Raw genomic sequence first — 25,640 nt, forward strand, 5'->3', positions numbered from 1 at the left:
TTTGCTTTCTCTAGTTGCAGTGTGGGGGCTACTCTTTTTTGATTTTTTAAAAGAATTATTATTTTTTTAACACCAAAAACATTTTCTGCTGGGGTATAACTGATTAACAATGTTGCTGTAGTTTCAAATATATAGGGAAGGGACTCAGCCATACATATACATGTATCCATTCTTCCCCAAACCGCTCTCCCATCCAGGCTGGCACATAACTTTGAGCAGAGTTCCATGTGCTATCAGTTCAGTTCAGTTCAGTCGCTCAGTTGTGTCTGACTCTTTGCGACCCCATGAACTGCAGCACGCCAGGCCTCCCTATCCATCACCAACTCCCAGAGTTCACCCAAACTCATGTCCATTGAGTCAGTGATGCCATCCAACCATCTCATCCTCTGTCACCCCCTTCTCCTCCTGCCCTCAATCTTTCCCAGCATCAGGGTCTTTTCAAATGAGCTAGCTCTTCACATCAGGTGGCCAAAGTATTGGAGTTTCAGCCTCAACATCAGTCCTTCCAATGAACACCCAGGACTGATCTCCTTTAGGATGGACTGGCTGGATCTCCCTGCAGTCCAAGGGACTCTAAAGAGTCTTCTCCAACACCACATTTCAAAAGAATCAATTCTTTGGTGGTCAGTTTTCTTTATAGTCCACCTCTCTCATCCATAGATGACTACTGGAAAAAGCACAGCCTTGACTAGACGGAACTTTGTTGACAAAGTAATGTCTTTACTTTTTAATATGCTGTCTAGGTTGGTCATAACTTTCCTTCCAAGGAGTAAGCGTCTTTTAATTTCATGGCTATACAGTAGGTCTTTGTTGGTTGTCCATTTTAAATACAGCAATGTGTACATGACCTTCCCAAAGTCCCTAACAATCCCTTCCGCCAGCGGGGTCTACTCTTGATTGCAGTGCATGGGCTTCTCATTGCCCTGGCTTCTCTTGTTGAGAAGCCCAGGTTCTAGGCACGTGGGCTTCAGTAGTTGCAGCACCTGGGCTCAGAAGTTGTGGCTCATGGACTTAGTTGCTCCGAGGTATGTGTAATCGTCCCAGACCAGGGATCTAACCTGTTTCCCCTGCATTGGCAGGCAGACTCTCATCCACTGGGCCACCAGGGAAGTCCACTGATGCATCTTGAACAAGGGTATTTTTAGAATATCTTGCCCAATGAATCATTCATGTCTTTTCTCTGAACTATAGTCTACTTCCTAAATGTATCTTTTTTTTTTTTAAATAAAATCTATTTACTAACTAGACATATTTTGGATTAACCTTGAATGCCCTTTCTTCACTGCTAGGAGCTCCAAGATGATAATCACTTTCTCCCAAGTCCCTAACACTTTCACAATGCTATGCAATTTTTAAATGAACTAGTAATTTTCCCTTTTGCCTTCTTGAGTGATTCTTATAATCTGTATCAAGAAATTGCCAATTTATATTGAGAAAACACCTTAGGAAATCACTGTTTTGTGGGCTACTTCAAATGGGCTACTTTAATATAGGAACTTGTTTTCTGATTGACACACTTGGTTTTTTCTCCTTTCCTCAACTAAAGACAGGGACTCACTAGTCACTGTACAAAGCTGTCTAAATGCTAAGGATTTCTGTATCACAGGCCCTAGCTGAAGAATGCTGTAATCTCTAATGCCCTTCTGATTCCGGGAGTAAGGCCAACATGATCACAATGCACTCTTGTTATGGCTGAATGTCCCTCTGCAGAGAACAGTGTTTCTCAAATGTGTTTGATCAGAGCCACATTAAGCAATACATTTTGTTTCACTTCTCGGGGCACATAGATCCAAAAGACTGGTATAAACATTTCTCAGAACAACTCCATTACACGTAAAGCACCCTGAGATTGTTCTATTCTTCTATATTTCGTTAAAAAAAAAAAGTGATGGTCTCCATCTACCAAACCGATATATAATCCCCTAGAGGTGATAATTTATGGTTTAGAAAACACTGGCTTGGAAAAAGACTTTTGATTTGTAGTCAGTCTTTCCACATTTCCGTACACCTCTGAGAGTTTCCTACAGTTGTTTTCCTCTAAAGGATTACTGCGCCCTCCGTTTTGTGTAAAGGTTCTGTGATAGGGCCGGTCCCCCTCTTCCTGGCTCCTTTAAGAGGATGGTAACTGCCCAACAGTGCAGGCGGAGTGGTGAGTCTCAACAAGCCCCTGATGCAGCCCAGGCCCGCTTTTCCAGTTCTTGTGAAAGCCTTGTGTGTGTGCGCGCGCGGAGGTGGGGGTAAGGGTGAGACCGCGGGATACACAGACGGATTGTTAAGAGCCAGCAGCGGCAAATAGAGCCTCAGGGGCGTCTCTGCGCTCGCGTGCCCGGCGAACCCAGGAGGGTAGGCGCGTGCGCAGAGCGAGTCTGTTCCGGCCCCTGTGGCGCCCGCGCGCGCTCCCGCCGAGCCAAAGTCCGGGGTGGGCTCCGGAGCGCGGCCGGCGCGGCGGCGCGCGCTAGGGGGCGGGCCTGAGCGGTCGGCACCGCCCTCCCTCCGCGCGCTCCTCTCCTCCCAGTCTCCCTCGCGCTTCCTGCACTACGGTAGTCGCTGCTGCGTCCGCCTCCCCGGTCCCTTCCCTGTCTCGCTCGTGCTGGCTGTGCCATGGCGGCCTTCAGCAAGTACCTGACCGTGCGAAACTCCTCGCTGGCGGGTGCCACGTTCCTGCTGCTTTGCCTGCTTCACAAGCGGCGCCGCGCCCTCGGCCTGCACAGGTAAGAAGGCCCGTGGCCGCGCCGCCTTCCCGGGCCCGAGCTGGAGCTCCCCCGGCGCTCTTCTCCTTCGCCCGGCGGACGATCCCCTTTGCTCCGCGGGGTCAAGTGGAGCCGGGGCTGGCCGCGGGCGCTGCCAGGCTCCAATGTCAGGGTGTCCGGGTGTCCCGCGACGCGGGAGTTCTCCGTGCTCCCTGCGCTCCGCCTGCTTGTCCAGTTGCCTACTCTGCGCCCTGGGGTGTGAATCTTTTTCTTGCACCCGCTAGCAAACCTGTGCCTCTGACCCGAGGAGTCGCCCCCCATATCCTCCCCTTTTTACACCCACTCCACCACCTCCTATTTTGCATCAACTTTCTGGGTGTGTTGCAGTTTTGCCATCTCATCTGATTGTCAGTGGGTTTGCTTTGTGGACGGTTATGTGTGATTTGAGGATGGGGATTGGACGCACACGCTGGAGGCTGTTGTTTTAAGTCAGTGGGTGAGGTTTGGCATGAATCCTTAGTAGTTGCCATTGAAAGTCGCTAGGATGGTTCTTGTGAACTATCCCGGATCCACTTCAAAGTTGCTTTCTAAAGTGCTGTCCCCTTGGAGTTGGTCAATGGACGCCCTGGCATTTCAGCCGAAAAGGCCGAATGGGTTCCGAGGTATTTGGAGGGCAAGGTTCCCTTTCCTGATTCGCAGGTGGAAGGTGCAAGTGTGCTTTAGATAAGGGTTAGGAGCTCTTTTGATTATACGCCGTTGCTTCTCCTTCGAGAATTTTAATGTTTAAATTTAACTTTGGGAGATTATAAGATTAGAGAAGGAAGAGAGAATTGAGTTACTTGTTGTGGGGTTACAGATATAATTTATTTGCTTCAGCAAATGAATGAGAAAAGGCTGTGTCAAGCATGCTTGCCTGGAAAGTATTGGATATTTCATATTGAATCTTGGCATAGTGTTTTCATACATTTTATCTCATTCATTTCTTTGGGCAGGTATTGTTGACTTCTCTTTTGATTTGCCTATTATGTCTGATTAGTAGTAGACGTTGGTTTAAAACATTGACAAGTGGGCTTCCTTCCCATGAAGTTCTTCCTAAACCTTCCCCTGTCCCTGATTTCTTTATCTTATTAAAGTCTGAAGTAGTGGCCTTTCTTTTCCTTTGTAAATCTGCTTAACAAAGTTGAAAATGCTTGGCATCTTCGTCAGAACAGTACAGAGCTTTTTCTTCTATCCAGTTAGCTGTTAAAATGACTTATTCTGAAAAATATAAACAGAATTGTAGATGAGATTGTATGTTCTCTGAGCTCCCAGTTGCCAGTAGCAGTTATACATTATCTGGGAATATGCCAGTAGAAAATATTGAATGTTGTAAAATAACTTTGAATTACACTTTTGTGGAGAAGTATTTCAGGGCATGGAACAGGTGTTTTATTATGGGAGAGGGGGATTTGAGGACTGCCCTAACAGCTCTGGCTTGCTTTTATGATTTTTTTAAAAAATAAAAACATTGTATTATTGTAGAATTACATATTTGTAGAAAGTTACACGTTAGTGTAGGGCTTAAAGAATTTTCACAAATGAAACTCACTCATGTAATCATCACTCAGATCTGCACCCAGTTAAGAACATTGTCAGCATCCCAGAAACACTCTCCAAGTCTTTCAGGTCCCTTCCAGTCACAGCTAAAGTAGTTCCTGATTAATAAAGCCATAGATAATTGAGTGAGGGAAAGTTTAAGCATAATCAGATGGGAAATAGTAGCAATAATAGCAAAACAGTAGAGTATAGTCTGGCTTAGTAAATAATTTTGGATGTTTATTCATTATTAATGTAAAAGGCTGTATAGATCTCTTTTTGAGAAATTTTGTAAACTTTGGAGGGGATTAAACTATGCAGCAGTTAATTTACTAAACAAAAGATTCTTGTTAATTTTTTGCTCTGGCGGTACAGTACTAAGGAATATCTGTATTTTACACATTAAATAGTTTGTGGGAGGGGAATGCAAATTATGAGCAGATAAGCTTGAATTTTAAATTACAGAAATAAGATGGTTGAATTATTTTAAAGTCATGAAGAATGGTGTCAAATCTATCTTTGTAGATAATATACGTCCAGAATCACTTGGATATCTTTCAGTTGCCGTCTTTGGCATCATAGTGTTGCAGCCACTCGTTCAGCAAACAAACTCACTCAGAAGGACAAGGCAGATAGTGGAGTGCAGTTATTACACTGGCAGCCCCAAGCCAGAGTCTCCTCTTAGCCAAGGACCCCAACCAGTTTTTGTGAAAACCTTATATACTCTTCAGTGTACATGCCCAAACCCACCTCCCCAAATTCCCTGAAACTAGTCTGAACAAAGGAAAAGAAAGATACAGTCAAAGTTAATCTGGGATTCATTTGCCTTAAGCCTAGGTAATTAACAGTGGACAATTATCAATAGGCCTGTGGCCATACCCCAATAAGCATAATAAAATTTATGATTCTGTTTGGTTACACAGATAATTAGGATATTCTTTTAGGCTACGGAGAGTCTAGGTACGAGCCCTGGGGCTCTTACATCCCGGGGATCTGGTTTTCCAGTTGGTATGTCGTTTCCGTAGATACTGGGCATATAGCTCAGTCCACAAGTCCAGCCCAAGATGGGGTCCTGCTTTCAAGATGGAGCTTGTTCTGTCTGTTTCCTCCTTCAATAGTTTGAAGATTAGAAAATTGTAACTTTATATTTTACTGGCTTTTTGGGTATCTTTGGTAACAGGGCTAATTAACTTTACTATCTAGTACCTAATTAAGGAAATTGTGACTGCTTGACCTTTATAGCTTGTCTGTGCTATTGACAGATTTGTCTTAGAAGATATTCCTTAGAACCAGATAGGTAATAAAGATAGTAAAATCAAGATACAATGTTACATTATTCCAGACATTGGGAGAATGAGTAATTTAATCTTCTGAGTAGTTTTTTAGTTATATATGATTTGACTGGGAGAAATATACTTTTTATTACAGAAAATCTCACATGCATTCAAAGTAAGCAGAATAATTTTGTGGACCCCCATACACTCCACACAAAAAGTACTGTCAACATTCTACCATTCTTGTTTCATCTATAGCTCCTTGCTCCCTACCCTTATTTTTCTTAAAGATTTTTAGGTAAAATTTGTATATATTGAGCTATACACATCCTGTGTATTTTTAAAATAAATAGATGCAACAGTTTAACACATACCTTTCATAAAATTAGAATCTTTTCATCTCCCCAGAAAGTTCCCTTGTATTTGTTCTATATGACCACTGTACTAACTTTTTCACCCTAGTTTTGATTAGTCATACATCTTATTTGTTAATTATTTACATGGAGATTAGTGGAATCATTTTATTCATGGATAAAGGAGACTCATGTATTCAGTTTAAAGGAATTATCTGTTTCATAATGTATTACCGCACTAGGTGCTGTGGGATGGAGGTGTTTGCATGTATGTGTCACACATACATTCAAAAAATATATGACATCTTTAAGTGTGAATTAGTCAAAAAGGTAAGATGACGACAATGCCGTGTACAGACAGTCAGGCCTTAGAAATTTCTGAAAGAAGAGATTAATATGGTTGGGAAGAGTTAAGGAAGGCTTTATGAAGGATATGAGCTAAGCCTAGAATGAGGGTAGGAATGAATGACTGGAGATAAATTGAATGTTAACAGAAGCCTTTATCAGATTTTTGTTGCATTTTATGAGGCATGGTCGTGCTCTTTCCGTCCATTGTCCACTGCCATGAGAGCTCTTTTTAAGAAACACAGATATGGTCGTGTTATTTCATCATTCAACTCTTTCAGTTCAGTTCAGTTCAGTTCAGTTCAGTCGCTCAGTCGTGTCCGACTCTTTGCGACCCCATGAATCGCAGCACGCCAGGCCTCCCTGTCCATCACCATCTCCCCGAGTTCACTCAGACTGACGTCCATCGAGTCAGTGATACCATCCAGCCATCTCATCCTCGGTCGTCCCCTTCTCCTCCCGCCCCCAATCCCTCCCAGCATCAGAGTCTTTTCTAAAGAGTCAACTCTTCGCATGAGGTGGCCAAAGTACTGGAGCAACTCTTTCAGCTATTCTAAAATACAAAATTCTTAGCATGAGAGAATGGTGTTGTGATCTGGTCCTTTGCTACTTACTCAGCCAGCCATATGAAATTAACAGTCTCTGAGCGGGATGGGCTCTGCCCAGCCGTTGCAGTCTAACTGTAATCATTCTCATCCCCACCACTTCTTCCCACCCTTTGATGTTCATTTTCCCTCATGACTCAGTTCAGCTAGCACTTTCTTTTAAATATTGTCTGTCTTTTCCTGATCTCCAGACTGATGTTGTGCCCTCTCAGGCTGCACTAAGCATTCCTCTACTCTGTATTGTACCAGCTTATTTTCTTGGCTTCTGCCTGCGTCAGACTGTGAGTTTCTGGAGGCTCTGAACTGAGTTATCTTTACGTTCCTAGTTTGCGTATGTCACAGGATAGACATTCAGAAGCATTTATAGGGTGGACAAATGATACAGGGTAGTTGGAGACTTTTTAAGGATAATTGACAGGCAGTTGGAGATGGGGTACTAGCACAAACATGAGTTAAAGGCATTATTTTCAGAGAGGTGATAGTTGTGTGCCTGAGATTGTATAACAGGAACTGGGGGTAGGGGAGGGTAGGAAATCAGTGGGCCAGTTTTAGAAGGCAAGGAAGGGACCAGTCAACATTGCTAAACTATTTTATGATCTTAAAAAAAAAAAAACAAAACAACAGAAGCAGAACAAAGCAGTTTTCTTTCTCTTCCCATGAATGCTTGTCAAAGTTCAGATTTCATCCTGGATTTCAGAATCTGCCTTTATCTGGTCTCACCTTACCTGGCTAATCTTTTATTCCATTACCTGTTCCAAATAGACCAGTCTCTGCACTGTTTTCTGAACAGGCCACACTGCTTCTTGCCTTTGGAGCCTTATTCATGATTTAGCCGTATCTGGAATATCTCTTCCTATATTCTCGGTTCTTCAACTCTTATCCTTTAAAGGTTAGGTCAGGGTCAACTTTTCCATGAAGTGTTTTTAAACAACTTTTAATCTGAATGATAAGCATCCCCCTTTAGTCTTATGAACCGTGTGTTTAGGTACTTTTTTTGTTTCATCTATTAATTGTTTGACTGAGTGTGATCTAGTTGTTGGCCATCAAAGTGTAGCCATGTTCACCAGCTTATGGGGTGGTCCTTCGTCTTTTTCAAAGCCCCAGTCTATAGATGGTAGGAATAGCCAAATGTTTCTGAAGAGTTTCAGGAAGTTGTGTTTTTCTTAGTCATGCCTTGCTTCACTTCTGTGTTTCTGCTCTATTTTAGATTCCACTTATATCTTGTCTCTTGAGCCTGTCATTTTGGTGTCTGCCTTGATTCCTCTAAATTCACAAATCAGGTTTTGCTGTAGAGGTTTTTGAAAATTTGGAAGTAGTGGCAGGGATTATTATCACAACATGTTGTTGTTTATTCACCCAGTTGTGTGGACTCTTTTGCAGCCCCATGCACGCTAGCCCACTAGGCTCCGCTGTCCATGGAATTTCCCAGGAAAGAATACTGGAGTGCTCTTCTCCAGGGGATCTTCCCAACCCAGGGATCGAACCCAGGTCACCTGCATTGCAGGAGGATTCTTTACTTCTGAGCCATTGGGGAAGCCCCGTGTCACGACACAGAGAACAGCTTAAAATGAAGTTCTTTTGTTTACAAGTTTCTTGGACATTCCCATATGGGGGCAACCTCTGTAACACCCACTCTCATGGTTCACCCTAAGGGTCTCATTCCCCTTGTTGGAAATTTGTTAGCTTTTTGGATGCTATAGGGGTTGGCCCCATATGGATCCTCAGAATAAAAAGGAGATGCTTAAGTAGCTCTAGGTGAAGAAGCTCTCAAAGGATTTGCCAGGAAAAGCAGCTATGTGCAGAAACCAGCTGATGCAGTACACTTTCTCAGAACTGTGTAGCTGCCTGTGGTATGCTTCAGGTAACTGGGTACAGACTGCTTAATAAATTACATGTCTCCGTTTTTGGCACATTAGCATCACTGGCCAGGCAGTCTGTTCTAGGGCTTTTGCTATTGCCATTCCCCTGCCCGGAATTCTCTTTCCCCATTTATCGCTACTGTTTTCTCTCCCATTTTTCAGTCTTTTAGCAGATGTCTTCTCAGTGAAACCCTCCACTGGCGCTTAGTGTAAAATTGCGTCCTTCACATACACACTCACTGCCTGCTTTCTTGGCTCTATTTTTCTCCGTAGCACTTAGCAGTATCAATTGCTTATTTAATTTACATATTAACTTATTGTATCTCTGCTGCTGGCATGTAAGTTCCATGAGGGCAGGAAATTTTTGTTTGTTTTGTTCATTGTTGTAACTCCAGTGGCAAGAGCTATGGCTGGCATATAGTAGGCACTCAAAAAAGTTTGTTAAATGACTACCTCTGAAATGCTCATTTCTTAGAGCTTTAGTTACTGTTGTTTTAAATAACAGTTTTTTTTCTTGCTACAAATGTAAATGTTGTCTCCTTAAGTATATTATGAACTCTTTAGGAGCTGGGTTGCTTTTATATGCATGAGTAAAACATGTCTTAGAAATTTATAAAAATAGTATCATTATTATCACATTTTATAACCTGCTTTTGATAGTTCGCAATAGAGTGGAAACATTAAAAACAGTTAAAAAAAATTGAAAATCATGTATAATGTCATCACCATAATATACATATTGTTTTATTTTTGTTACCTAGATTATTTATATGCATAGATTTTTACATAGCTGTATGCATGTTTTGCTATTTTCGTTTTAAAGCATAGACATCGTTCTTGTGTTTTTGCATGAGCCTCTACTATATTTTAAAAGAAATATATAAATATTCCTTTGTGTGACTGTATCATAATTTATTTTACCCTTAAATATTGGATATCTAGATTGCTTCTGTAATTTTTGTGGACAATACTATATATATTTGTGAGTGAACATTTCTCTCTCTGCTGAATTATTTCCTTGGAATAATTGCCAGAAATAGGATTAATGAAGGAAAAGCTTTCCTTAGTGTAGTTTATACCTTTCCTTTTGCAGAAAAGGTGTAAACATTCTGGAGCTACACAAATTCTACATATTACTTTTTAAGAATTGTGCCATAGAATACTATGAATGAGTGCTAATTTCTCTAATCATCATTAAGGGATATTAGAAAGTTTTTGGTAGGGAGACTATTTTAGAGGGGTAAAGTAATGTTGCAGACTTATTTTAATTGTCATGAATGCATATTTTTACTTGTGAAACTTACCTTTATTATGGAGACACTTGGTATAGTGTAAACCATAGTCATTGGTGTTAGACACAGGTTCAGGGTTTTATTCAACTGTCTGCTAGACCTGTGATCTTGGTCAATTACTCAACTTCTTTGAGCCTCAGTTTTCTTACCTGTAGAACACAAATAATAGTATTTACTTAACTCAGTAGTTTTGAGGATTAAATGAGAAAATGTCCTAACTCAGTAGCTGGAACAAAGCTCAGTAGATAAAGTGAAGTGGCCCAGTCGTGTCCGACTCTTTGCGACCCCGTGGACTGTAGCATCTGTTCATGGCTCCTCCGTCCACGGGATTTTCATGGCTAGAGTACTGGAGTGGGTTGCCATTTCCTTCTCCAGGGGATCTTCCCAACCCAGGGATCAAAGCCAGGTCTCCCGCATTGTAGGCAGATGCTCTCACTGTCTGAGCCACCAGGGATAAAAGATAACTTTAACTTTCCCTTTGCTTGCTAACAGACAGCAAAAATCCCATTGTTAGGTTCTCAATAATTATTGAGCCTTCCTAAAAATTTTCCTCACAAAAAAAATATACCCACAAAAATCTCCCTAAAGAAGCCTTTTGAATCAGAGTTGGAAGGTATTTAAGTTACTTTTATATGACATGGCTTCAGGCCTTTGTGTTTTTTCCGTTGTTGCTTCCTGAATATGATACTATTTTTCTCAGCCTCTTAAAGAGGAGGTCTGAAACTGAATTAGTTATTCTAAGTGTGGTCTGATGGAGTGGAATAGGTTGTTACCTGCTTTGTAGATCCAAAGCTTTTGTTAAAATAGATGACGTTGCATTCATTATCGTGGCAATAAGTATTCTTTACTCATATTTTAGCTTTCACAGTTGTTTCCCTCCTTTCCCCTTCTCAATTTGCTGGTTTGATTTTTTTTTTTTTTTAAACCTGGGTATGGGTATTTACAAGTTATCTTTGGGCATGTTACTTCCTCCAAAATTTTTTTTATCCTGCACATTTAATTAGTATTCCTTCTGTATATTTTGTCAGTAAATTAAGTTATTGGATAGGACTAAGTATAGAACAATATATTTGTAGCACTATAACCTTTCTTTTAATGATGCCCTTTGGGTGTTATATTGGTTCTCATCTTTACCTTGGTTCCTTTTCACATGTGTTCGTCTGGTGATGATTTGGCCCTCTGACAACAGGGCTAGGCTTCGGGGCCAGTCAGAGTCCTTCTTACTCTGTGATGTTTCTGCTGGAGTCAGTGGTGAAGGGTCTTTCTTTTTTTTGTCATGGATGATGAATATCACCACCTTCCACTCTGCTGCAATAAAATATAAACTGAAATTATAATTTTTGGTCACACCACATGGCCTGCGGGATCTTAGTCCCCTGACTGGGGATCAAACCTGTGCCCCCTGAAGTGGAAAGGCAGAATCCTAACCGCTGGAGCACCAGGGAATTCACTAAATTGGAATTGTGAAGAAGAGATAGGCAGTCTTTGTAATTTTCTTTATAGAGTTATATATACCAAATTAAGTTTTATTCAAAATGGGTGGTGTATTTCTCTATTGTTATTTTTTTGGAATGATTCTTTACAGAATGTTAGAGATGTTTAAAAATGACATTTGAAAAAAAAAAGTGTAAAAAAAAAGAAAACAAAAAAAAATAAAATAAAAATGACATTTGTAGTCATTTCTAGAAAAAATTAGGCATAAGGCCCTTGGTTAAGAATATGGCTATTATCATAACATTCTTTTAATGAGGAAATAACTTTTGTTTTAGGCATCTCTGTCAGGAATATAACCTTCCATAACATTAGGATAAAATGCTCTGGATAATTGATTGGTTGTTCCCAATAGTTGTGGGGACTACTATGCATATTTAAGATAGTTTGAAGTCCTGCTAGGTGAAACTAGTAAGTGTGCTTAAAGGTGTTTTTGGTTTTTTAAAAAAAAATTCGTTTGTTGACCTTTGGATAATTAGCAGTCCTAAATGAATGCAGTTAAATTAATAAAGTATAAAATTGAAACTAAAGCTCATCAAAGCATTCAGCCATATTGATATCTGTGACTCATCACTATAATGATACTGTAATAATAGAAATAAACGTGGGTTATATGATTTATTCTCTGCTTAAGAAGTTAACTGTTGGCGTTAAAAATAAATGAATTATGTGAAATGCATATACTATGTGTATCTTCAACTTGTTTGGAAAAAGTGCTCCATAATAATTTGCGTCAAACTCAGTCTTCTGACCCCAAACTCAGTGTCACTGTCATTGTCTCTTCATTGTATCCTAGAAGTGAACTTAGATTCTCGCAGAAGAAGGAACTGAGGTACAGGCAGGTCTTTTCCTCATTTTAGAACAAGGACTGGAGGCCCAGGTTGGCGTGGGAATTAGTGAACCACTCAAAGAAAGGGACCCAAAGATCATGCACTAACTCATAAAACATTGCCTGCCTGCTACGTGTTAGATGCTGGGTTTATCAGTCCAGTCACTCAGTTGTGTTCGACTCTCTGTGACCGCCTGGAGTGCAGCACACCAGGCCTCCCCGTCCATCACCAGCTCCTGGAGCTTACTCACACTCATGCCCATCAAGTCGGTGATGTCATCCAACCATCTCATCCTCTGTCAGCCTGGGTTAATAGAGATGAATAAAAGCTCCTGTTCTAAGAGTTGGGGGTATGATACAAGTCTGTATCTTCGTTCAACACCTAGTGGTAGCTACTGAGGACACACAGTGGTAAATGAGGTAGGTCTGTTTCCTAGGTGTATCCCATAGTGGGAGAAGACCTACTTCATTTTAGTTTTGTGTTGGGCACTTGGGAAGATTAAAAATTGAATTAGAATTTTTGCTGTTAAGAAAGCTCACAAACTATTCAAAGAATCCTGTGTCTTAACATTTCACACTGAATTTCTAGTTTAAAACATCTGGTATATTTTATTTAAAATATTATTTTTCCATTTACCTGTGAATACAGTTTTGTTGTATCAGGAAATGAGATTCAATTCAACGTTTTAAACAGTTGCTTTCCCCTGCAGTAATGCCCAAGATGTGTTGTTTAGGAAGCAAGTGTCAGAGAATCAATGAAATGATCCCCATTTTTAATAGATCAGATAATTTCCAGTTTAACTATTGATGGGTGAATACATTTTTCTATGTATTTTATCATTGGCTCAACAAAATAGCTACTTCCCCATCACTGAAGAAAGTTTCAGTATTGGAGGAAATAAAACATTGATCCAGTACATTCTGCTGAATGCTTGTTATATGTCACTAGGCTAGGTAAGTACTGAGATACCAAATTGATGAACATTATTTCTAACCTCAGTCTTATGGAAATGCAAATACATAGGAAAGTTTTATTGTACAAATCAATATCATTAGCTGTTTGGTCTAATAATAATTCTGTGGAAGGGGGCTCTGAGCTGAGAATGTTTGATTGTTTTGGTTGTTACCTGAGGAGGTTTCGCTCTTTTATGTGATCTTAATAGCCAGGACATGGAAGCAACCTAGATGTCCATCAGCAGATGAATGGATAAGAAAGCTGTGGTACATATACACAATGGAGTATTACTCAGCCATTAAAAAGAACACATTTGAATCCGTTCTAATGAGGTGGATGAAACTGGAGCCGATTATTCAGAGTGAAGTAAGCCAGAAAGAAAAACACCAATACAGTATACTAACGCATATATATGGAGTTTAGAAAGATGGTAACGATAACCCTATATGTGAGACAGTAAAAGAGACACAGATGTATAGAACAGTCTTTTGGACTCTGTGGGAGAGAGAGAGGGTGGGATGATGTGGGAGAGTGGCACTGAAACATGTATAATATCATATAAGAAATGAATCGCCAGTCTAGGTTCGATGCAGGGTGCAAGTTGCTTGGGGCTGGTGCGCTGGGATGACCCGGAGGGATGGTGTGGGGCGGGAGGCGGGAGGGAGGTTCGGGATTGGGAACACCCCTGGTGGATTCATGTTGATGTGTGGCAAAACCAATACAATATTGTAAAGTAAAAAAAATAATAGTAATAATTTTAAAAAAGAGTAGTAAAAGGCATTTCAGGTGGGGAAGGTAGCATGAGCAAAGGCATGGTGTTGGTGGAATTATGATTCGAGAAGAAGGAATTTCAAGACGTGAAACTGATAACGTTACTATTAACTGTTTATCGAGTACTTGTCGTATTATAGGTTTAAATATTTTGCATTTATTCCTTCGACCCCGTGGGCTGTAACCCACTAGGCTTCTCCATCCATGGGATTCTCCAGGCAAGAATACTGGAGTGGATTGCCATTTCCTTCCCCAGGGGATCTTCCCGACCCAGGGATCGAACCCGGGTCTCCCGCATTGGAGGCAGACGCTTTAACCTCTGAGCCACCAGGGAAGCCCATTTATTCCTTACAACAGTCTTTTGAGATAGTTGTTTTCATTTTATTGGGGAGTAATCAGAAAGGTAAAAATGACCCCTGATGATAAGAGTTCTTATGGTTGAATTAGCCACATAGAGGGTAAAGGACAGAGTAAAACATTTATATCAGTCCTTCAGATTGACTTAGGTTTGTAACCAAGCAAGGCCTCATGTGCCCATTGACACAGAAAGCCAGACCCCTGACGGCAGGTGTTTTCAGCAAAGTGAGGGTGTATTGCAAGGGGCCAGGCCGGAGAGCGAGAGACTGTCCTCAGATCCATCTTGTTTTTTGAGTTGGAGATTGTTTTAAAGGGGAAGAACAAAGAGGATGGGCCTAATCACCATCCGTGACGTTTCTTAATCAGACCAGGTGGTCCATGGCGTGGGGGTCTGTTAGCTCATCTTGTCCTGGAGAAACAACCTGGGTTAGTATGTTAATAACGATGTCATCGACACCAGCAGTTTTAGTCATCTGACTGTGGTTGGTTAGTGTTCAGTTAGCACAGGATTGAGGTCAGAGGGGACAAAAAAAGGAGTAAAGAATTGGATAGAGAGATTAATTATAAACTCAGTAAGGGAGCTTAGATTCAAAAGAACAGCCAAGAATCATTGGGGGTGGGGTGGGGAAGAGAAAGAATTATTCAGGGGCTAAAAAGAAGTCTTACGTTGAATTCAAGGTGAAGTTAATTGTTACATTAACAGCTTTGTCTTAGTACTTTAGTATTGAAGTATTATAATCATTGGAGGAGGTGGTGGTAACCCACTCCAGTATTTTGCCAGGAAAATCCCATGGACAGAGACGCGTGGTGAGCTACAGTCCATGGGGTCGATAAGAGTCAGACATGGGCAACTGGGCACTGAACACATTGCAGTCATGGTGAAATACTGTTTAAGATCTTGAAAGCTTTTTTATTGTACATTATACAATAAAATGTCGGAGAAGGCAATGGCACCCCACTCCAGTACTCTTGCCTGGAAAATCCCACGGATGAAGGAGCCTGGTAGGCTGCAGTCCATGGGGTCGATAAGAGTCAGACGTGACTGAGCGACTTCCCTTTCACTCTTCACTTTCATGCATTGGAGAAGGGAATGGCAACCCACTCCAGTGTTCTTGCCTGGAGAATCCCAGGGACGGGGGAGCCTGGTGGGCTGCCGTCGGGGTCACACAGAGTCGGACACGACTGAAGCGACTTAGCAGCAGCAGCAGCAGTGTACAACAAAATGTGGAAAAGTGTGTGAAATACATATATGAATTAATGTCTTTTTTTTTTGTAACTAGCACCCAAGTCAAGAAACACCTTTGCCATCCACCCAGAAGCCTTCCACTTGGCCTTTCCTAATCACAGCCCCTTCGCTCTATAGTCCTGACTTCTCTGGTAATAGCATCTTTGCATTTCTTTATAATTTTTATCATCCAAAGCTACACTCCTGAGCACTGTAATTTAATTGTGTTTGTGGGGTTTTTTTTTGTTCAAATGTCTCTTAATCTCTGTGTCCCCATGCCCTTTCTCTTTCCCTTTTCTTTATTATAGTTGATTTGTTGAAGCAACCAGGTATTTTCACCTGTACAGGCTTGCTAATCTGGATCATGCCAGTTGTGTCATTTTTCCTCATTCTCTGTATTTCCTCTAAATTGGTAGTTGAATCGAAGGGCTTGATCGTGTTTAGATTTTGGTTTTTGGACAAGAATGCTTCCTAGGTGTTGATGTGGTGTACTCTGTTGCAAGGTATATAATGTCCGGTTCTTTCTCTTTCTGTAATTTGAGCAGCCATTGCTATTTGATGCCTAGAACAATGAGCTTATTAGGGCTTACAAAATGGTGCTATTTGAATTCTGTTATGACTTCATTTGTAAGGTGGAATGCTTCCATAAAAGGAAACGTCTTCGTCTGTTTGGTTATCCAGTGACACGGTTCAGTTAGGAAAGGCAGGATAGATGTTTTCTTCTTTATTAGTCTCTAAAATAATACAGTTTGTATGGCAGAAACCAACACAACATGGTAAAGCAATTTTCCTCCAATTAAAAAAAATAATGTATTAGTTTCTTATTATTCCGCAAAGGTGATCAGTGAGTTTTTCCCAAGTGTCATTATGAACCTATTGATTTACTCCTTGAAAAGAAGAATTTAATACTCTCTTTTAGATGCTTGGAGGAACCTTTATGAATGCAGTGAATCTTATACGTATATGAAGTGTGCCTCAGTTATCAACTCTTGCATTGGTATCATTTCTATTTAAATTTTAGAATCAGCATGTTGGGATATTGCTGAGACTTTCGTCTCATTTATAGATTAATTTCTAATACTGGTTATATTCCCCTTGCCTTTTTTTGATCAATCTTGCTATGATTGTAAAATGTGTCAGTTTTTTAAAAAAAATTGACTCTTAGTTTTGCTTTACCTTTTTTGTCTTTTGTTTCATTATTTGCTTTCATCTAAATCCTTTTATTTATATTTTCTTCCATTAATTTTGTTCTTTGTTCTGAAATGTTCAGATAGATCATGAATTTTCAGACTTCTTTTCTCATGTATGCCTTTTAGGTTATTAAGTTCTCTAAGCACTGTTTTGTTACATCCCCCAGGTTTTTTGATATGTAAACTCTTATTTTGTAAACATGTAATTTGATGTGTATGTGATTCATTTCAAATATTTAGAAAAATTTCTTAGACCCATGGCTTTTCACAAGAAAAAGTGAATCTATGTCAGTTGTAACACACCATGCCAACAGTTACGTGTGAGTGGCTGCGTAGTTCCTTTGGTAGGTTTATCTAGCTTCCCATATGAGCTGTATTCAGTAGAGGACTGGCTGTGCTTTGTGGTTCATATCTGGTAGTTGGTGCTGGCTGGTGGCTGGGATGGCCCGGTTTTCATTTTAGTGACTTTGTATCTTTCAGTAGGCTCTACAGTTGCTCAAATGGTCGTCTCAGCTCAGCATTCCAAGAAGTCAAGGTGAGAGCAGAAAGGCTTCCACACATTCTGTTGACTGGAGCAAGTCACAAGCCTGGCCCAGATTCAAGGATGGGAGAAGATTCCTCCATTTTAGGAATTTGTCTCAGTATTTAATCTACCACAATTTCCCAACATTTAGGGGTTTTTCTTGTATTTTTCTTTTGGCTGTTAATCACCAGCAAAACTGCTTTGTGGTTATAGAGTATTGATTTGTTTTTTCATCATTTTGTTTTTACCTCTTTTAGTTGTTTGGAAGTTATCCTCTATTTAAATTAAAAAAAATTTTTTACTGGTTACCCTAGAAATTTTGACATTTGCTTACCTTTTCAAGTCTAAACATTAATAGATAAGAAATACTTCATCATCCTCCCAGGCAGTAAAAGGATTTCAGAGCAGTGACCCCATTAACTTTATCCCTGATTTAGATGCCATTTGTTATTGTTGTTTTTTAAGTACTATAAGACATTATGCTGTTGTTTTATATAATATTCACTTAGAGGAAATTATGTATTTGCCATATTTGCTTTCCATTACACCTTGCAGTCTGTGCCTTCCAGCGGTAATCAACCGTCCTCTTCCCCATAATATGTTCTTTAGAAATTTCTTTAGTACAAGTCTGCTCCTGATGAACCCTCTCCATGTTGTCAGGTAATGTCTTTATTTGCCTTCGCTCTTGTAAGTGTCTTTTTTCCATAAATGTTTAAGTGTAGATTGGCAGTAATTTTCTTTCTGTACATTGAAGATTTGATTCCATCATCTTCTGGTTTCCTTTATTAATGTTGAGAAGTCACCTGTCAGTTTGTAACTGTTGCTCCTTTGAAGGTAATTATTCTTTTTTTCTCCTGTAGCAGTTTTTAAGAATTTATATTTGTCTTTGGTTTTCTGAAGCTCACTATAATTTGGTTAAGTGTGGATTTATTTTTTATTTATCTTGCTTAGGATTCACAGGCCTTTTAACTTTTGTGGATTGATGTCTTTCTTCCATTTTGGAATATTCTCAGCCTTTATCTGAGATCTATTGAACCAATTGATTAGATATTTAATTTTAATTGTTGTATTTTTTATTTTTAAGAATTCCATTTGGTTTTAAGTCTGTGTAGCTTTTTATTATTTCCTTGTCTTGGTAGATATCTTTATTTTATTTTATTTCCTTAAATACAGTCTGCATTGTTTTATAGGATATGTTTGGAAATTCAGTATCCGAAATCTTTTTAGGTCTGCTTCTGTTTCCTCTGATTTCTGCTAGTTCTTGGTTATGGAGTTTAGTTTCCTGTGTGCTTGGTTATTTTTGATTATGATCTGGACATGTTATTTAAAATTATTTGTAGGAATAATTTTGAGGCTTATAGTAAACATACTCTCATTTTAAGAGGAATGTTTGCTTCTTTAAGTGCCTAGGAGCAGTTTTAGTTAGGGAACAACTTAAACCAAATTTCTTAAGAGAACATACTAAAATTTTTAATACAGTACATACTGAAATTTTTAATAAGCAGATGCAAGACTCACATTTCAGGTTTCATAGTTTTGTTTCGCAAAGGAGTTATATCATTATATATTCACGTTATTGTCATGTTGTTGTTTAGTGGTTAAGTGGAGTCCATTGTCAGATTAATTCCTTTAAAATTAACATCTCTACTTTTGAACTTCAAATCTCAATTTAAAAATAATTATATTCTGGACAATTCCAAATACTTATCTTATCGAAACTTGGAAATTAGCACATTCACATTATTTCCCTGAATGCTTCTGTGATTATCCTTTATTATGGTAAATAGAATCACTGTTCTCAGGTCACTCAAGGTGTAAACTATTTGTGAGGCAAGAGTTAAAATGATCTTTACCTCTCAGGGCATAAGTTTGGAGCTAATACCTCCAGTATCTTTACATGGTTCTTTAAATCTTTGTTCTTCTTTCATTTCCATATTTAGTTAGGCCTTTATGGCACCCCACTCGAGTACTCTTGCCTGGAAAATCCCATGGACAGAGGAGCCTGGTGGGCTGCAGTCCACGGGGTCGCTAAGAGTCAGACACGACTGAGCGACTTCACTTCCACTTTTCACTTTTCATGCACTGGAGAAGGAAATGGCAACCCACTCCAGTGTTCTTGCCTGGAGAATCCCAGGGAGAGGGGAGCCTGGTGGGCTGCCATCTATGGGGTCGCACAGAGTCGGACACGAGTGAAGCGACTTAGCAGCAGCAGTAGCAGTAGCTCTTATCTGTTCCCTCATCCTGTTATTTCTAGCAGATTTTTTTTTGCGTCTTTCTTTCCATTTTCTTAGCCACCACCTTTGTTCAGCTCGTCAGTATTTCTGGTCCCTGATTGACCTTGGTTGTGTGTGTGCATGTGTGCTTCCCCCACCCCCCACCTTCCCCCATCTTAAGTACACTGAATGTTTGATATGGCTATGGAAGTGAAGTGGGAGAGAATAGAAATGACAAGAAAAATCCTTCTTAGAAAGCAGGTGGGAAAATTGTTAGTACATGAGAAATTTTGATAGCCTGATTGAAGTCGGGGCAATAGAGGAAGAGGAGAGCATGGAGAGAGATTGGATAAAAAGAGTATGCGAAAGGGAGGTTATCTGAGAATAATTCTCAAGTTTGTGGCTGGGGCTGGGTAGAAAAAGGTACATTCACTGAGTTAGGATCCATTTCAGTATGAGAAAATGGAAGAGTAGATTTGGGGTGGAACAGTAAGTTCAGACATAAAAGTACATGGAAAGTTTAAAGTAGTTTCAGTAGATGCAAGTACAATTACCTTATTTTAAGGAATGAATATTCAAGTAGGGAGCTCAGGAAAGATGAGGGAACTAGAGGTTTGGGGAGTCTTTGGAGTACAGGTGATAGCTGATATCATGGTTTTGACTGAGGTGTTCTAGAGCGGTATCTCTAGGCTCTAATGGGCCGAATGATTCTGATAATTTTTTAACTTTGTGTTTTCATTTTAGTGATGTTATAAATAAAAGAATATATACACCTTCTGGGTAATCTGAATCACTACTATTGCAGATTTTTGTGTCTCTGTTTGTGTTTGAATGGCTGTTTAATTGTCTCCAAAGAGACCACATGTAAACAGTAAACAGACCTGCTGCATTAGAACCTGTATTAGGTTGACATATCGTAATGTAAAACTAAGAAAATAATTTTCAACTTTTACATTCATGTTGTTCAGTCGCTAAGTTGTGTCTGACTCTTTGCCAGCCCATGCCCTGTAGCACATTAGACTCCCGTGTCCTCACTCTCTCCTGGACTTTGCTCAAATTCATGTCCATTGAGTCAGTGATGTTATCTAACCACCTCATCGTCTGTTGGCTCCTTCTCCTCCTGCCCTCAGGAAGTTCAGCATCAGGGTTTTTCCAATGAGTTGGCTCTTTGCATCAGGTGGCCCAACTGTTGGAGCTTCAGTGTCAGCCCTTCCATTGAGTATTCAGGGTTGATTTCCTTTAGGATTAACTGGTTTGATCTCTTTGCAGTCCAAGGGACTCTCACAAATCTTCTCTAGCACCACATTTTGAAACCATCAAGTCTTTATATTTGTACTGAATTTTTTTGCTGTTAAACGTTTCTTTTGTAGTGATGATTACAGGTGAAACTTGTCTTCATAGAATTTCTAAGTAACTGAACTCTTATTATAATGAAGCTTTGGATTTAAATAATGAAAAAGACATAGAGCAACTGAGCAGTGTATTACTGTAATTGTCACAAACTGATAAAAGAACATAGGGCTTTCATGTGGATGATGTGTTGAGGGCAAGTGAAGGCTTCATGAGATGTTATGGTACACACTGAATAAGATATTCTATGAAAGCTTGGAGGGAGAAAAGTGATGGCAGAGCCGACTGATCATGTGACCTGTGGTGGGTGTGTGTATGTATATGCTTGTGTGGGTGGATATATGTATATATGTGTGTGTGTATGTTTTATTTATGCAGAATTCTCTTTTTGTGAGCAGTTATATTACACGAATCCCCGTTTATCTCTATAAATACCAATTTGTAATATTTATTTAAATAAGGCTTATGATATTTTCTCCTGAGTATTTTGATTTTTAGAATTTTGTTTGGGGATATACTAATAAATTGATTATCTCATCAGCATTAATAAAGCAGTGATTTAAAACCAGTTCATTGTTTACAAAGGAAAAATAATGAATATTATTAAAAACCCTCAGCTATTAACTAGCATATGTCACACATAAATAATTGCTTCTACTTTTTTATCCCAGCACTGGTGATTAGTTGTAGCAGTGCTATCTCACCTATCACTTTAAATAAACATTGATTCCATTTTTATTGTGGCTTTAAAGTTTTTGCTTGTTTTTAAGTGATACATTTTATTTTGTGAATGTAGAGGAGCTGTAAAGGAAAAGAATATATTCAGCTGACTGTTGAACAGCATGGTTTTGAACTGCGAGAGTTTGCATACGTGTGGATTTTTTTCACTAAATACTCACTTCAGTACTACACAATCCTTGGTTGAATCCAAGGATCTGGAACCTCAGATATGGAGGGCCTACTGTAGAGTTATAAGTGAATCTTCAACTTCATGGAGGATCAGTGCCCCTAAACCTCATGTCAAGGGTCAGTTGTACTTAATTTTATGCTTATACATATTTAAGGAAGAACCAATTTAAGGCAATGCTGGAGTCTGTAAGAATTTCTTTTCCTTCAGGAGAGGTTAATCCATTACCCCAAGTCTAGAAAACACTGGTCTAGGAAAAAAACTTAAGTGAGAAATTCTGTCAGAATTATTGTTCTGGATAACTAAACTCTGATTAAAGTTTTCAGAATTGTGTTCTTTTTCTGCTTAGTCTAGAAATCGTCTGAAAGCTTCTCTTCAATTTTTGTCAGTTTCTTTTTCGTAGTCTCATAGTTTGTTTTGGGGAAGTTTCTGCTTATTAATTTTACATATTTTGTTGACTGTATTAAAGAACAATTAACTCCTTCTCCTTCTCCCTCACCTTTCCAATAAAGAACAAACAAAATTTACTTTTATATTGTATTCTTAGGAAAATGTCTCTCCTAAATTTTGATCTTTTTCCTTTGCTGCTGCTGCTGAGTTGCTTCAGTCGTGTCCGACTCTGCGCGACCACATAGACGGCAGCCCACCAGGCTCCCCCGTCCCTGGGATTCTCCAGACAAGAACACTGGAGTGGGTTGCCATTTCCTTCTCCAATGCATCAAAGTGAAAAGTGAAAGTGAAGTCGCTCAGTAGTGTCCGACTCAGTGACCCTGTGGACTGCAGCCCACCAGGCTCCTCTGTCCATGGGATTTTCCAGGCAAGAGTACTCGAGTGGGTCATCTTTTCATTTAGAGTTTTATTAAAGCTTTATTGATGCATAATAAACTGCTTATATTTAAAACACAACTTGGTAAGTTTTCACATGTAAGCTGTTCACATCAGTGAAACCAGTACTCCAATCAAGATAACAAACGTCTCCATCACTCCAAAGGCCCCCTTTCCCCCTCTGTGGTCAGTCTTCTCCCCTCCACCAGCCTAAAGGCACCACTGACCTGCTGTATAAAACTGTAGATGAGATTTGGCTGCTCTGGAATTGCATATAAGTGGAATCTAACTATGTACATTTTTGTCTAGCTACTTTCAGTAGCTAGACATCGTGATTTCGAGATATATTCATATTTCATGCATCAATTTTTTTTTAAATTGTTGAATACATTTTATGGAAGTACTTTGATTTTTAAAATCCACTTGCTTGTTGTTGAACATTTGGATGTTTCAAGGTTTTGACTATTAAAAATATAGCTACTGTGAACATTTGTGTAAGGTCTGTGTGTGGAAATACACTTTCATTTTCCTTGAGCAAATACTTAGTAGTGGAATGGCTGGGTTATATGGTAGGTATATGCTTAACTTTTTACGAAACTTTGCCAAAGTGAGTGTTCCTTTTCATACTCCCATCAGCAGTATAAAAAAATTCCAGTTGCTCCACATATTGATAACCCTTGATATGATCGGTCTTTTTAATCTTAGTCATTCTAGTGGATGCATGTAGTGGTTTCTCATTGTGGTTTTAATTTGAATTTCCCTTAGAACCAATGATACGGAGCATGTTTCCTATTTATTTTTCATCTGTACATTTTCTTTGGCAACATATCTGTTTAAATCTTTAAATGAATTGCCTTCTTACTTGATTGTGAGAGTCTGTCATTTATTCTGAATACAGTTTTTTTTTCTTGGGTGTGTATTTTGCATGTATTTTCTCCCACTTGGTGGCTTGCCTTTTACTTTTCTTAGCAGTATCTTTTGAGAAACAAACATTTAGGATTTTGATGAATTCTAATTTATTGATTTTTTTTTTTCGTGTGCAGTTTATTCTATTTAACGAATCTTTATCTTTATTTAACTCTCTGGAGAAGGAAACGGCAACCCCATCCAGTACTCTTGCCTGGAAAATCCCATGGATGGAGGAGCCTGGCAGGCTACAGTCCATAGGGTCACGAAGAGTAGGACACGACTGAGCAACTTCACTTTACTTATTTAGCTCAAGATTACTGAGATCTTCTGTTCTCTTCTAGAAACTTTGTAGTTTTAGCTCTTACATTTAGGTCTCTGTTTCACTTCAGGTTAATTTTTGTATGTGGTATGCAATGATGTTTGAGATTCCTTTTTTTTTCCCCCGCATATGTCTGTCCAGTTGATCTGGTGCATGCGTGCATGCTAAGTACCTTGAGTTGTGTCGACTCTTCGCAACCCCATGAACTGTAGCTCGGCAGGCTCCTCTGTCCGTGGGATCCTCTAGGCAAGAATGCTGGATTGGGTTGCCATTCTCTTCTCCAGGGCATCTTCCCAACCCAGGGATCAAACCTGAGTCTCCAGTGTCTCCTGCATTGGCAGTAGGGTTCTTTACCACTAGGGCCACCTGGGAAGCCCAGTTGATCCAGTACCATTGGTTAAAAGATTATCCTTTCCTTAATGAGTTGCCTTTGCACCATGTATGTGTAGGTCTACTTTGGACTTTTTTATTTCTTTGACTTCTATTTATACTCGATATCAAACTCTCTTAATTAGCATAGCTTTATGATAAGCCTTGAAGTCAGGTGCAGTTCCTCTGACTTTGTTCTTTGTCAGAATTTATTGGTTGTTCTAAGTCCTCTGCGTTTACAAATGGAGTTTAGATTCAATTTGTTACTCTTTACAAAAAAGTCTGGTAGGATTTTGATTGGGATTTCATTGAATTTCTAAATCAATTAGGGAAGAATTGACATTTTAATAATATTGACTCTTCTTGTCCTTGAGCATGATAGATCTCTCTAGTCTTCTTTGCAGGGTGTTGTATTTTTCAGCATGCAAGTCTTGTGCATCTTTTTTTGTTTTCTTTTTAATACTAAATATTTAATATTTTGATGCTTTTGAAAATGGTATGTTTTAAATTTCAGTTTCCAGTTGTTCTACACTCATATGTAGAATGCAATTGATGTTTATGTATAGATGTTATATCCTAGAAACTAGTTGAACTTGCTTAGCTTTTTTGTAGATTCTTTAGGGTTTTCTATATAGATATTAATAAAGTCTGCAATAAAGATAGTTTTGCTAATCCATTTTCATTCTATGTGCCTTTTGTTTCTTCTCCTTGCCTTATTGTAGTGTGTACTTCAGTAATGATATTGAATAAAAGTGCTGAGAGTTGGCATCTTTGGCGTATTCCAGATCTTACAGAGAGATTAAGTCTTTTGTTATTTGGTACGGTGATAGTTGTAGGTGTTTGTTGATGTCCTTTGTTATATTGAGGAAGTTTCTTTTATTTCTAGCCTGAGAGTTTTTTAGGATGAGCAGGTGTTGGGTATTGTCATAAGGCCTTTTCTGTATCTGATACAGAACATATGATCATATGTTTATTCTTTTCTAAACTGTTAATAGGATGAATTGCATTGATTTTTCAAATGTTAACATGATCTTGGAAAGTTATGACCAACCTAGACAGCATATTGAAAAGCAGAGACATTACTTTGTCAACAAAGGTCTGTCTAGTCAAGGCTATGGTTTTTCCAGTGGTCAAGTATGGATGTGAGAGTTGGACTCTAAAGAAAGCTGAGTGCCAAAGAGTTGATGCTTTTGAACTGTGGTGTTGGGAGAAGACTCTTGAGAGTCCCTTGGACTGCAAAGAGATCCAACCAGTCCATCCTAAAGGAAATCAGTCCTGAATATTCATTGAAAGGACTGATGTTGAGGCTGAAACTCCAATACTTTGGCCACCTGATGCGAAGAGCTAGCTCATTTGAAAAGACCCTGATGCTGGGAAAGATTGAGGGCAGGAGGAGAAGGGGACGACAGAGGAT

At 39.4% G+C, this 25,640-nt stretch overlaps 1 protein-coding gene across 1 annotated transcript in view; it reads left to right on the plus strand.

The window, feature by feature from the left end:
* Positions 2,500-25,640, plus strand: part of ABCD3 (ATP binding cassette subfamily D member 3) — an 80,812-nt gene continuing 57,671 nt past the window's right edge. The window contains exon 1 of the mRNA XM_018045789.1: positions 2,500-2,711. Coding sequence (XP_017901278.1) covers positions 2,602-2,711 — 110 coding nt within the window. The 5' untranslated portion in view covers positions 2,500-2,601. The remainder of the gene's footprint in view (positions 2,712-25,640) is intronic.

This window comes from Capra hircus, chromosome 3, assembly GCF_001704415.2.
Source record: "Capra hircus breed San Clemente chromosome 3, ASM170441v1, whole genome shotgun sequence".
In the NCBI taxonomy this organism is placed as follows: Eukaryota; Metazoa; Chordata; class Mammalia; order Artiodactyla; family Bovidae; genus Capra; species Capra hircus.